This window comes from Opisthocomus hoazin, chromosome 1, assembly GCF_030867145.1.
Source record: "Opisthocomus hoazin isolate bOpiHoa1 chromosome 1, bOpiHoa1.hap1, whole genome shotgun sequence".
NCBI lineage: Eukaryota > Metazoa > Chordata > Aves > Opisthocomiformes > Opisthocomidae > Opisthocomus > Opisthocomus hoazin.
The window spans coordinates 99,980,155-99,994,177 of NC_134414.1; the positions used below are offsets into that span (position 1 = coordinate 99,980,155).

Here is a 14,023-nt window from a genome sequence, read left to right on the forward strand (position 1 = left end):
CGAGGCACGCTGATTGGCAGGGGGCTGTGGAGCCGGGCCGCTGGACGGCCCGCCGATTGGCTGGGCCCGGAGGTGAGGCTGTGGGGTGATGCCGGCCGCCGCGCGGCCGCTGCCAGGCGCCCCTCCGCAGCGCTGGCCGGCAGACAAAGGCCGCCCCGGGAGGGGCCGCGCCCGCTCCCCCAGCGGGCTGGCCCGGACCGGCCCGGTGCGGCGCGGCGCCGCCGGAGGGCAGCGGGGAGCCGCAGCCCCTCGCCGGGCTGCTGGGCGGCGGCGACGCGAGCCTGGCCGGGTGCCGGCGGGCCCCTCCCCGCCCCCCCTCCGTCCGCCGGCCCGCTCGAATTGCCGCTGGAGCACGCGGGGCAGCGGGGGCGGGCGGCGCGGTCGTCACGCTCGCCGCGCAGCCGGCAGCCAATGAGCGGCCTGGGAGAACGCGGGCAGCACGCGGGGCCCGCGTGTCCCCGCCGCCTGCCCTGTCAATCACTCCAGCCCGCCGGCGTAGCCGCCCCTCCCGCCCGCCGCCGGCCGGCGCCCGCCGCCTCAGCGCCGCCTGAGGGGGTTACCAGGCCGGGCCGGGCGGAGCCCGTCTGCCCCGGGGACCCGGCCCCGCAGTTTCGACCGCGAAGGCCAGAAGCGGCTCTGCGCCGCCGGCTGGGCTGGGCTGGGCTCGGCTGGGCTGGGCCCGGCCGGTCCCGGCACCCCCCACCCCCCCCGTCGAGGTGCCCTCCCCCGGTGCGGGGCGAGAGGCGGAGTCGGCGGGGCGCGGTCGCCGCCCGCCGCCTTTATCTGTGGTGCCGGCGCGGTGGGTGGCGCTGGGGACGGATCGTGCTGCGGGGTGCGCGCTGCCGGCGCGGCGCCGGGGATGGGAGCGCGCCCACGGGCGGCGGCGGTGGCGGGGGGCTGACGGCGCGGCGGTGAGCGGCTCCGGAGCACGGTGGGTGTCCCGGCCGGGTTCCCCGGCGTGGTGTGCGGCTGCCTTCCCCTCGGTCGCGCCACGCGTGCCCCGCGGGAGGGGTTGCGGGTTTGGGGGCGGGGGGGGTGTTTTACCTCTTGGGGGGGGGGAAGGGACGGGAAGGGAAAGCCTGGGAAGGGAGATGGGGCCGCGGGTGAAGGCGGCGGCGGGAAGGCGGGCTGGAGGGAACGAAGGAGGGAGGGAGGGAGGGAGGAGGAGAGAGAGCAGCCCCTGACCCGGCGCCCGTCGCCTCCCCGCAGGGCTCTGCCCGCCAGCAGCCGCCGAGCGCGGCCCAGCCCGCGGAGGAGGAGGAGGAGGAGGTCTCGGTCTCCGCCGGAGGAGCCCCGCGGTCCGAGGCGCCCGGCTGAGCCGCCCCGCCCGCCGGCATGATGCAGATCTGCGACTCGTACAGCCAGAAGTACTCCCTCTTCAACGCCATGAACCGCTTCATCGGCGCCGTCAACAACATGGACCAGACGGTGATGGTGCCCAGCCTGCTGCGCGACGTGCCGCTGCTGCTGGAGGAGCTGGACGCGGCCGGCGCCGTGTGCCCGCAGCGGGACGCGGCCCTGCCGCCCGCCGACCCCGGCCCCTTCTTCTCCCGCCGGGACATGTACAGCCACTACGTGCTGCTCAAATCCATCCGCAACGACATCGAGTGGGGGGTGGTGCAGCCGCCGGCGGGCGAGGAGGCGGCGGCGGCGGCCCGCAAGAAGGACAAGCTGGGCGGCGGGCCCGCCGAGGAGGGCGAGGCGGAGGAGGACCTGGAGAAGCAGTTCCACTACCACCTCAGCGGACTCCACTCGGTCCTCTCCAAGCTCACCCGCAAGGCCAACGTCCTCACCAACAGATACAAGCAGGAGATCGGCTTCAGCAGCTGGGGGCAGTGAGCGCCGGGGGAGGGGGGGGCGGTGTCCCGGTGTCCCGTCGTCCCGTCCCATCCCCGCCGGGGCAGGGGGAGGGCAGCGACCCGGGGCTGAGGCTCCCCTGCGTGCTTCCAGGACTGCAGCCGGTTTGCTACCAACGCACAAGCGAGAGAGATGTACTTTAATCAATACTAGTTTATTAATTATTTTTCCCCCCGTCCCCCTTGGTTTGTTTTTTTTTTTTTGTGGTCCTGTCTGGGGCGAGCGGTTGCTGTGCCTCCCCCCCGTGGGGGGGCCGAACCCGTGCGTGTACGAGGTGGTGGTGTAGCTGGTAGGTAGGAGGCTCGACACAAGCTGATGAACGTAACAAAACTGGCCTGAAATCACTTCTGTTGCCCGGGAGGGAATGCGGTAGGGTAACGAGCATCCTCCTGTCGCGGGACGGATGGTGAGTCCCACGGTTGTACATGTGCTGGAGTTTATTTAAAACTTTTTTACTCAGATGTAGAGTATATTCTAAAATAAATGCAAATGTATTAACCGAAAGTGACTTAAACCTTTTGGTATGATTTATGTTTCTTTAATTAAATGGTATTTTTAACATCTGGAATTCTTCTGTTGTTCTTAGAAGTTATCTCCAGAGCTCTGCCTTACTAGACACACAAATCTCTGCGTGTGCAAGAGAGGGTATTTTTGTGGCTTTTTTTTTTTTTTAATCCCAAAAGGGAGCCTTTGGGTAGTGATGATACCTCCGCATGTCTAAAATGGATGAATGGCCGTATTAACTGCACCATACATGGCCTGAGTTTCGGTAAGCTGTCCCCAGCCGCGCAGCCCAGTTGCTCTGTGGGAATGCTGGCGTGGAGGTCAGTGCCCCTTTAACAAAATCCGAGAAGACAGGAGAGTCATGGTTGCTGTGCAGGCCTCGGTTCACGGAGGTTGGAGCAAAGCCTAGGAATGACTTGCGTTTTTCGGGAAGTGTCTTAATGTGCTGTGGGGAGCTCTGCTCTCTTGGTCCAAATAGGTCTGGGATACTTGCCTCCCCCATCTCCTCCGGCATTACTTTCCTTCCTCTGTAATCCTCCTTGGATACTAGGAATTCACTGGTTTTATGTTAGCGAAATTGTATTGATTTCTTTCTCTCTGCAATTACTTTTTTTTTTTCATTTGCTGAAGTAATGTGCCTCAGAATTGGGTGTCTATATTGTGTTCTAATATTAAAAGTGTACTTACGGGTTACAATACACTGTGTGCGTATCGCAGAGGATAACCATTTAATAAATATGTACATCCTTACGTAACGTATGAAGTTTCCTTCTCAGGCACTGAAATTGTAAGTTTGCAGACATTTCCTTACAGTGAAATTTCACTTTGCATTCTTGCCATCAAATTTAGGGTTTGTTCGGTAGGTTGTTTTTTTTCTTTTAGAAATATAAGAGGATAATTTTTCTCTCAGCTTTAAGGATATTTTTGCTTAAATTCTGATACTCCCTAGCAATTTGTTTTTCAGGCCAACTGTTAGAACATTGTAGTAAAGCGTGAGCACTCCAGACATGGTACTAGCTGGCAGATGTTTGTGTAGTTCAAACAATCAGCCTACATGTATGTTTAAAAATGCATATTTTAGAAGGCTTTCCCTTCTAGGGTAAAGAAGAACTTTGTAAGGTTGGATGATTTTTAGCTTGGCGACGCTTGTTCTTTTCGTCATGTTTTCGGCTCCTCTTCCCCTCCCCTCTTGGGAAGATGCCAGGAAAAAAAGTCATGAACAGGGAGAGGGATTACCCTGGTTTCATAACATGTCAGCTCACCAGTCTTGCTGTGATCTTAACTAAAGCAGCGCAAAAGATGCGATGCTTTATGCTGGCCGGTAAAGTTCTCGCTCTCCTGAAGGCGAGGGCGAGAGGGCGAACCTGTTCTGCTGCTTGGCTCCCTTCTGCCTTGCCCTCAGCTGGCTGAAAACCACAGTAGCTACAGCCTCTGCTCAGCTACAGCCTCTGCTCAGCTACAGCCTCTGCTCGGTGGCACTGGCGAGGCCTCGGACAGAAGCAGCGAGCGCCGTTCCAGCAGCGTTCCCTTTGAACTCCTGGTAGCTGCTCCTCGCGCGGGTTTAGACAATGCTGTTTAAATGTTGCACAAGAGACAATGTGCTGATTTAAGCTGTGGGTAACGTACGTTAGTGCAGTATCACCATGAATGTTGCATCCCTTCCCTTTGCACCCGAAAGAAAGATGAGGAAAGTTTCAGTGAAAGGGCAGTGAAGAACTAGAACTGTTTGGCACCAAGGGTGGCATTTCCTTACGAGTAAAGCTTTGGGCAGCCGAGGAGGTGGGACGACGGTCCCGCCATTGCTGGACAGCACGTGGCTCCTGTGTGCAGCTGGCAGCAGCCTGGGTGATCCCAGCTCAGCCGCAGCAAAACCCGCCGAGGCTCCCAGCAGCAGGAGGGACACCAAGACCACCCATGCGGGAGCTGCTGTAGAGCTCCCCTTTCTCAAGGTCGTGGGAGAGGATCGGGGTTCTTAGGATCAAGAAAGCAATTGTGTGATGCGGGAGGGGGGGAACCAAGAGGTAAAACTAGGGATGTATCTCTCATGCGAAGGCCGGGGCGGGTGGGACTTCACTGTTGGCTGCTCTGGAAAACAACTTGGCCTGAAATTACCTTTCTATGATTCTGTGAAAGGTGGGGTGGTCAGGCAGTTCTGTAAATGCCAGCTCCTGACGTTGCAGTAAGCAAAGATGAGTTTGCAGAGTCTTAACACTTGGATTTTCTGCATAAGGTGCTGAATTGGGAAAAATTTCCATGAGTGGTGCTATATAATACAATTAGGTTTATTATCAGGAGCTACATTTTCTTTTGAAGGACTGGATCGTTTTAAGTGCCTCTGACCGGGTACCAAGCTCAGCAAACCTTTAGTCTGCTTTGGCAAAGTGATTCCGATATCTGCAAGTTATAACGAGAAACAACATCAGTCTAATGTAAAAGTATCTTTATGACGTCAAATACTTTGATAAGCGGCTTTATCTCCAAGCCAGACCCAAACAAAAACACGACCTGCCAAACTACCGTACCCACGCACAAACCAGGGGAATATAGACATGCACTGTGAGAAGCAGTTGTCATTTTTAGCTCACTTAAATGAAATAGACTCAATAAGGCAGACATTGGAAGAGTAATAAATAATGAGATTCGGAACAGTTGGCACTTACAAACTGACCATGGTAGAAGGTTATGTCACAGCCAAGGAGCCTCAAGGACGTTGCTCATGGGATGCAGCAGTGCAGAAGTGCCCAGTACATACTATTATAGTTTATAAGTCAACTCTTATTTTTCTGTAAACAAAAGAACAGGAGTGCAAATGGGGACAAAGCCAAGCTTTTGTCTCAGGGCGTGTATATATGTATACATACATGTCTAAACACAAGGGCGCTGGGGACGAGCGCGAGTCCCACGGGAAGAACAGCCCGTTAAAGGCTGCTTTGGCCGCTGGCTGCTGCCCTGGATGGATGGCTGGTCTGTGCCGGCTTATGTCTGCGTTTCAGGAACCGTCTCTACCCCTGGCACCACCAGGTTTTCTCCATTCCCCTCCAGAAGTGGGCTGCCGCGTCCCTTCCTGCCCACGAGCCGATTAAAAATCTGAAATCAGTTTTGCGACAGCCGCTCGGACCAGACCCGCCTGCTGCAGTCCCCTGCGCTGGACGGGCTGCGTTTCTCCTCGGCCTCCTCCCCAGCGCCCTGGCCCCTTCCGCTGCTGCGAAGGGCACGCTCTGGTCAAAGCTTGGTGACACTTGGCGACAGTGGGGGCAGATGAGGCTGAGTCAGGCTAGGCTGCCATCTTCCTGCTTTTACCTCTGGAAGCTTTTTCTTGCAGAAGGTTTTAAGCAGATCAGATCTCTGCGTTTTGCAGCTGGTTTCTGCCCACACGCAGGCTCTTGCACCGAGACACACGAGTTGTCAGCAGCTCAGCTCCGCTTGAAGATGCCCTACCGCTAGTGACCAGGTGGAAGGTTGTATTAGATTCTCATTATTACAGAGTGAAGCGTTGCACCCTGTTCTACCAGGAAAAAAAAAAAAGAGGAAAAAAGGAGGATAGAAAGCTTCTCCTCTTTGTGCCTGTGGGTTTTGTACACGGCTTATCTCTTCGTGGAAAAGTCTGCGGTGATTTTCTCCCACAGACTTACTTCCCTGAAGCACCCGAGTATGGGAGGGGATGGTCTGGGAATACTGCTTTTTATTATTTATATCTCTATACATTCTATCTTTTTATTATTTATACCTAGCTAATAGTGTGCTAGGTACTATATTCCAAAGAGCTCAGAGATCTTAGGTGATAATACACACAGGGGAAAAACAAGAATGTGATGGGTTATAACCTGCCATAAAATCTGAAGGGAGTTAAAGCGTGGCGAGCATCGCAAAAGCAGTTCCACTTTTGCATGTGTTTCTCTGTTATTTTTTGTTGTCACCTCTAAACAAGCAGAAACACCTGAATGCTTAGTTCTGACATTGCAAAATCATTTTCCTTCCAGACTACAGACTTGCATGACGAGTTTGGGTCAACATTTGTTCTAAGGAATGAAGTTATAAACTCCTTTCCAAAAGGAAATTTGCGAATAGGAGAGCAGTAATTGTGTATCTTTTTGTTGGTAGCCAACTGCCGGAATCGGCACTCTTTATAAAGAGTAATACTCCTTCCCCGTTCAAACACACTCATACTTATTTGACCCGGAGTGACGGAAAGAGGAAAATACCTTCTAGTTTCTGTGCTTTTGAATTTTGTTCTGGAAGAGATGGCACAGAAAAAGCTTGGAGAGCTTAGAGACAGAACAGGTGCCTATACCTACGCCTACGCTAAACCACCAAGCAGTGAAGGAGCTTGCCTCGTGGTGTTGTAAGCTTTGTCATAGTGCCGACTGAAGTCCTGTATCTTTTTATCATCACGTTTATCTGCATACGTCTGATTCTAATATAATTCTTTCTTTTCGTTCTGGCCTGTTTCACCTTAGCAACTTTGTGTTACAAACACAGGACCGACATCCCGCAGGCGCAGACACGCTGCTTGAGACTAGCTGAGCCCTTTTAATGGCGTGTCCCTTTTCATCTGTGTTTGAACTGCGGGGACGGGCCGAGCCCCGAAAGCCGTGCTTCAGAGTACAGCGCAGCAGCACGGCAGCCCCCTCGCTGTAGGATTGCTGTTTGGTTGTTGGCGTACATGCTGGAGTGGGGAGAGGGATGCGAGGTGAAGCTTTCCTTCAGGGATTTCCTCCGGATCGAGCTGTGGTGGGGAGGCAGAAAGGTGATGGGGAGGTTTCTGACCCCGTGACTGGCGTGGTTTTTCCCTGGGAGCAAAGAAAGGGAAGTGGTGGAGCATCCTTTCACCCCTTCTGAGCGGGAGGGCTGGTGCCCATACCCAAAGGCTTTCCACCACGCTTGGGGCAGAAAAGATGTATTCGACGTCCAAGTTGACAGCTTTCGTGGTATATCAAAATATGTGGGAGTTGACAGATTAAAGACTTGCCGAGTCAGCACTTGTCTGCCAACCAGCACGTGTTGCATGGATGGAGGCTGTTTCAACGCAGTGATTAGATAAGTTAGACAGACTACACCCTTCCCGCTCTTTTTATGGGTTTCTAGGAAGCCTGACCAGTCAGCTGGTTTCACTTATACCACACTTGGAAGAGATTTTACTGGAATCTGAGAGTGATTTTTTTTTTTTGTATGCAAAGAAATAGTTTTACTTCTCAAATATTTCAGCGTAACATTCTGCTCCCCTTGTGTCTTTTGCAGGTAGACGGTCTAAATGCAGAGCCAAGGAGACACAAGGTCCCAATTAGTAGTACCTCAACAAAAGCATTTTTTCAAGTTTTAATATCTGCGCTTCTGAGATGCTGTATTTCATCTTACTCACATTTGAAATGGCTTCCCCAGACTTGTCATCACAAAGAGGGGAATGCGTCTACTCCCCTGGAAGCCTGGAACTGAAATCTGGTTTTCTTCGGTTTTCAGGTGGGATAAGCAGCCTACAGAACTTCCTGCGCTCTCGACCAAGTTAGTTCGCATTTCACCCCTATGATCAGATAATTTAAAAATGAGAATGCATGTAGTTCTCATGGCTCATACTTCTCGAGCCTGATTGTATGGCACTAACTGAAGAGCTAGGCAGACATGCACCAGTTAGAGTATGTTGACAGCTACAGTGGTATTTGGCTTTTTTGCAGGGCTAGTTACAAACTTGCCCATTTAGAGCACTGAAGCTGGAAGCCGACAAAGCCACCAACTCAATATAGTTATTGAGCTTGGTAACCACAGAGGAGCCTGCTCCTGCAGCTGTGAACAGCCAACACGAGAAAAGTGCCACAGCCTTTCTTTGAGCCAAACATCTATCGACTTCACACAGATTTTTCTGTCTGAGTACCCACCAGTGGGCAATATTCACGATGGCTCTAGCCACCTGCCTTGCCTCTTGCTTTCCCATGTGTGCTGTCCATCTCCTTCTCCTCATGTTCTCTTTTCATTCCCTGAAAGCCGTTTCTCCTAGGGACTTTTCCTGGTGTCCTTCCCAATCCCTTTTCCCATCTCTCTGAGACTTTTCCTCCTTGAACTTCCTAGTAAACCAAGCTTGTTTCATCACCCAGACAGGTCTCGGTTTTGAACCAACCTGTAATTGGTAATAACAGAGTATTAGGTGATTTCATCATATTTCCTTGTTTGAATCATGTAATTAAACCTGGCTTCTTTTATTAACCTGTTATTTTTCATGCGGAGGCGCTGCTTTTTTGAGAATGTTTTAATAGTGATGGCTGATCACCAATCTGTACTTTGAGAAATATCAGAGTGCCTAAATAGCTGTGCTGAAGGCAGAGCCAACAGTGCAGAAAGCCCGCTTCTGTTGCTAATGTGTGCTGTGCTCATCTTTTGATGTGCCCTCATAATTGCCATTAGTATTAATTGTAGCGTCACACTCACACTGAGAGGAAAATGCACCCTGTAGCGAGCCTGTACAGCGACAAGGAAAAGCAAGGGAGCTGACGGATCACAGCCTTTGCATTTATGATGCTGACTTTTGTGTTTGAGTTCAGTGTAATGCAAAAAAGCCTCGTTTAAAGAAGTTGAGAAGTCTGGTTTTAATGACAGAAATGGTGGGTTTCTTTCAGCTTTCACTGGTATTGTTAGTACAAGATTTGGCATTGACTAAAACAATTCCTCATCTAAGTGGAGTATTATTTTTAAAACGAAACTAAGAGCACATGCAATAATTTCGAAGGGCTATGTATTTTAAGGCCCAGAGATGGCTACTTCTTGACTGGCTTAAGCCTACGCAGTGCTGAGAGGGCTGGTCCCATCCCCGTCCCCCGCCCCCGTCCCCCTGAAATCTCCATTTCCATTGTACTGGCACCAGTGCTCATGCAGTGACGGAGTTACCAGGCTGGGGAGCTGATCCAGCTGAAAATTAGCAGAGGGAAAAAACTCTTTCAGCCATGCTAATTCCCTCATTCAGCAGAAGGTGTAGCTGCACTGGCTGTGGGGCCGGTGTGGAGGAAGGGTTGGGAACACGCTGGCAGGAGGCAGAGCCCCCCAGGCAGCCACTTTCATGTAGATTGGATTAAGCGGGTTGTGGAAGTTCGTCCAAAAGAGATGTGTATGCTGACAAGTCCGAGTACCACTGAAATCACTGGCCGCTCGGCCGCGATCCCGAGCAGGGCTTGGGCTCAGTGGCATGCAGTGGTGTGCCACCTTGCCCACCACGCCAGAGCCTGCAGCCCCCAGGATGGCAGCGCTTGCTCCCCAGGCAAGCATGGAGGAGACAGGGCCAGTCACCCCTTGTCCCTCTGGCACCTGGGTGCCTCCATGCCCTGGCCGTGCCCATCTTACTCTGGAGAAGAGGAGGCTGAGGGGAGACCTTATCACTCTCTACAACTACCTGAAAGGAGGTTGTAGTGAGGCGGGCATTGGTCTGTTCTCCCAAGTAGCTAGCGATAGGACGAGAGGAGAAGGCCTCAAGTTGCGTCAAGGGAGGTTTAGATTGGATATTAGGAAAAATTTCTTTACTGAAAGAGTTTTGAAGCATTGGAATAGGCTGCCCAGGGAAGTGATGGAGTCCCACCCCTGGAGGTGTTCAAAAAACATGTAGATGTGGCACTTAAGAACATGGTTTAGTAGGCATGGTGGTGTTCGGGTGACAGTTGGAGTTGATGATCTTAGAGGTCTTTTCCAACCTGAAAGATTCTATGATCACTGAGGGGAGATGCTTCCACGTGGTCTTTGCAAGCGAGGTGCTTAGCTCCTTCGGAGCTCAGTCAAGAGTGATGCTGCTGCAGCTGCCAGGCAGCATCCCAGCGAAGGGAGTCCAGCCTGAAGTGTTGGGTCCCAGCTCCCTGGAGAGCATCCAGAAGGCGTTATGGGACAGTGATGCCGAGCACACCATGGTAGCAATTTTGCTCGGTATGGAAGGCTTTAATATTTATGGAGTGTGTGGGAGGGAGAGAGAAAAGAGCAACAGGAATGCTGGGTTCATCTTGTGTGCAGGCACCAACGCATGCTGAGTTCTAGGCCTTGGCAGGGATGGGAGCCCAGGACTTGCCCTCCCTGAGAGCACCCTGGGCACCAGGTCTCTCTTGCTTTCTAATTAAAGCATGGCATGCAAAACAAGTCTGGGACCGGAGGGCAGAGAGCCAGGAGAGCAGGTTGCTCCTGAAGTGACTGGAACCACTCTTCAGGAACCTTGAGAGGTGAACTTGGAAATCACTTTGAGGGTTGAAAATAGGACTCTGCTGGCCTTCAAAGATGCTACTGGGTAAAAGGCAGAGTATTTTGTGGGGAGTCCTTCCCAGCAGACATGCTCCGAGACCACTGACAGGGCTGACACCGTTTCTCTTTGGGGTTGTGATTTAGAGGAGTGCAGATTTTCACACAGTTCTCTCCTCTGGCTCAGCTCACCTTCTGCAGGAGGTAGGATATGCCTGGGCTACAGGAACAACCAGGCTTCTTCTCTTGCTTCCATGGCGCTGTGTAAGGTGAAGTTTTCTTCAACCAGAGCAGGTGGAGAGCTGAGGGAGGCAGCCTCTCCCAGAAAATTTTACCCAATTCTCTCTGCTGGGTAGGCAGCACTGCGTGGCGATGGCTTTCCCGGCCAGTCTCTCCCTCTCACCTGTGGCACAGGAGTCTTGCCCCACTCCACCTCTCCTCCTCTTTTCCGTCTTAGAGCAGCCACCTGGAAAACACAGGAGGGTGCAGTCAGGAGCCTGTACCATCAGTGAAGAGGAGGAAAGATTGCCTGTTGAGTTTTCCAGGGGATGCTGCCTGCGTGGGAAGAGGGAGCAGAAAGGAAGCCACTGTAGTGGGAACAAGGGTGCTAATCCACAGTGCTCTCCCAGCCTGATTTATCTCTCCCAGGTCCCGAAGTCAGCCTTGCCTAGTACGTGAACTCTTTCTGAAAGAGATGCTGAGCAGTTCAGTGCTTGCAAGAGTAAGGTGCTTTTGTCAGGCTGTAAAGAACATTTTAGACAGCTGAGAGGTTTGGTGTGAAAGCACAGATAACTGTTCCTTTGCACTGTCATGGCTTGGTGGCTAAAGAGAATGGTACAAAAAGCTTTATATTTTGAAATTAAATGTTTTTATTCTTCCTTTGCATCCTTTACCAGATTTCAGGGCTGTTGTGAGCCCTGACGTGCCTGGCAGTCCACGGGAGCTGTTGCAGAGGCCAGGGAGCTGCTATGGAGGGCTATGTGACCCTGGCCAGCCCTCCCTGCCCAGCTTTCCTCCATATGCGAAGTGGGAGGCAGGGGAGGATGTCGTTCACCAGGGCCTCATCTGATGTGGAGTCAGCATGTAGCGTAAGGAAGACGCCTTGACGTCCACAGTGCCCTTCTGGTCTGCATGTACGTAATGACTTATCCAGAAAACCCTGGGGAAGAGTTCCCATCAGAAGCGTGGCTAAGGGCCCTGACCCCAGGGCTGCACCAAGCAGTCACACAGGGTGATGATGCTGGCGGCGGTGGGAGCCTGCCCTCCGCAACAAGGGCTGGGCTGCAGGGGCTACCACACTGGCTCGCTTCTCCTCCTCCTTCTCTGACTCGTTGTCCAGGGGACATGTCTGCATTTGACGGCTTTCTCCGCGAAAGCTAGGTTTGTTAGAGACTGGCTGTCAGACTGTGAAGCACTTGCTGCTTTTGACTGTGTATTTTGGACACGATCCCCTTCCATCTGCATTGATGCAACTATTGTTTGTATACATGATTTTAAGAAGGGATTTCCCTTCCTTCCTACTCCTTTTAATATCATGTAGAAGCTAGAGGCAGGGAAGAGAGGCTGGCACCATATGACCAACCAGCTGTCTGTGGACTGTCAGAGCATATTGTGGGGAACCTTTGATGCCTGATCGTTCAGTCTCTCTTGGCTAAGCTATACGCTGTCTTCCTTCCATTCAGTTACTCTGAATGCCACGTGCTGGGTCAGTGCGTGGTTTACGTGGCAGTATTTGGCGTGAAAAAAAGGTAATGTGGTCCATCTCCAGTGCATGGTAAGAGCCCCTTCCTAGAAAAGCAGCATGACTCATCCTCTCTGAGCATCTGCTCCCAAGTCATCATTTCTGTTGTAGAGCAATGTCTTCACTTTTCTTCGTTTCCCTTTTCTAAACGGTTTTTAAAGGAACAAGAGTGGGCCACCTTTGCTCCAGCCTCAGGGTAGCAAACGTGAGTGGTTAGGAGCGAGAATACAACAGGATGTGGAGCAAAGCTGAGTATAGATGCCACACATTGACTAATGTCGGGGAGATGGTGAGTTGTCTTTGACCTCAGTCCTCTCAGTTTTCTCTGCAGAGGAAACACAAATGCATTTTTAAAGTCCTTTCCATTATTTGTGAGTGGCAAGGATACATGAAGATACATAAGTATCCTTCAGTTTCCACCAGGAAATCAAGATGCTCTCATGGAGGGAAAGAAAAGCACCCCAAGGTGCTCTGAGAATATGGTGCATGATCTGTCACTTCTGCTGGGGTCCCCTCAGCACGCTGCAGCAGGGGAAGGCAGTTTGTGGACACTGGGGAAAAGCTATTCTCTGTGCCATTGGAGGCATTTATCAGATAAAGGCTTTTCTAAGGATCCCTCCTAAACCGTGCTCTCGGGTGCAGTCAGTCTCTAGAACTGTGTGAGACACAAGCTCTTCAGGTTGCAGTTTGATGTGTGGAGATCCCCAAGAAATTGATCCAAAAAGGGGAGACATTCTTTCAGGAAAGAGAAAAAAGTCCTTTAGTTACTAATCAGATGGAATTACTAATTTCTAGGAAGCTACACTTTCTCTGAATTGGCAGATCTGAGTTCCCCCAATATACAGATGACAGGTTTGTACACTGCTACTTTGCCAACAGACATACTGCCTTAGTTACTCAGAAATATGTAGCATTTTATTTGACAAGTGGTAAAAACATGGTCTGCTTTACTTCTCTTTAACATTCTGATTTTTAGGCTACTGAGGTACACCCCTATGCATTCACCTATTCCAGGAGAATAGGTTCTCATAAAAACTGTATGATGATTGCTATTGATTTTTACCAATAATATGTTCTTTTTGTCTGTCCCTTCTTCCTCCCCTTTTGCATTATTTATACCGCAATCCTTTTCCTTCTTCTGCACATCAGCATGATTATCTTTCTTCCCAAACTACACACTGCTGTTTTTGAAGTCTACTGATTTTTTGCAAACAAGTTTCCAGCTATTATTTTGGGGTTGTAATTCATCTGAATGGACGTAGAAATATTGTCTTTTCCTTCCTGCAGATATTTCTCTGAATTTACGGAAGTCTGTGGAAAAACACGCTATATTAATTCAGCGTTATGGACTGAGATTGGGGCACGCAGTTGTTGTCATGTTGTACCTGCTGCAAAGCCTCAACGTGGCAGAAAGAGCTGCTAACTACACTGCCTGGAGTAGAAAGTTTGAGTAACCAAGAGAGGGAAATGGTGAGTAGCGTCTGAGCAGGGTTGTTCGTTATTTCCATCTCAGCTTCCGCTGTAGGAAAGGAGAACTGAAACCTGCAGAAACCTAATTCTGATTGCAAGAACACCATGGCAAATACACATAATTTACTGCTGATGCACTTAAAGAACTGTGGTGGCTAGATAAGGCAAGTCAAGGCATTACTAACTTACTAACACAATTTATTTAACAGAACATAGCTGATTTACATTTTGGTGAATTAAGAGATTTTCAATTAA

At 51.4% G+C, this 14,023-nt stretch overlaps 1 protein-coding gene across 1 annotated transcript; it reads left to right on the forward strand.

Moving 5' to 3' along the window:
* Positions 1 to 582: 582 nt before the first annotated feature.
* MID1IP1 (MID1 interacting protein 1) lies at positions 583 to 3,120 on the forward strand. The gene is made up of 2 exons (XM_075430634.1): positions 583 to 931; positions 1,210 to 3,120. Exon 2 carries the CDS (start codon positions 1,336 to 1,338, stop codon positions 1,837 to 1,839), a length of 504 nt encoding a protein of 167 aa, XP_075286749.1. The 5' UTR covers positions 583 to 931; positions 1,210 to 1,335; the 3' UTR covers positions 1,840 to 3,120.
* The last annotated feature ends 10,903 nt before the right edge of the window (positions 3,121 to 14,023 follow it).

What these genes read in the sequence shown, in the direction of transcription:
- MID1IP1 (XM_075430634.1), top strand. Translation starts at nt 1,336, where the DNA reads ATGATGCAGATCTGCGACTCGTACAGCCAGAAGTACTCCCTCTTCAAC.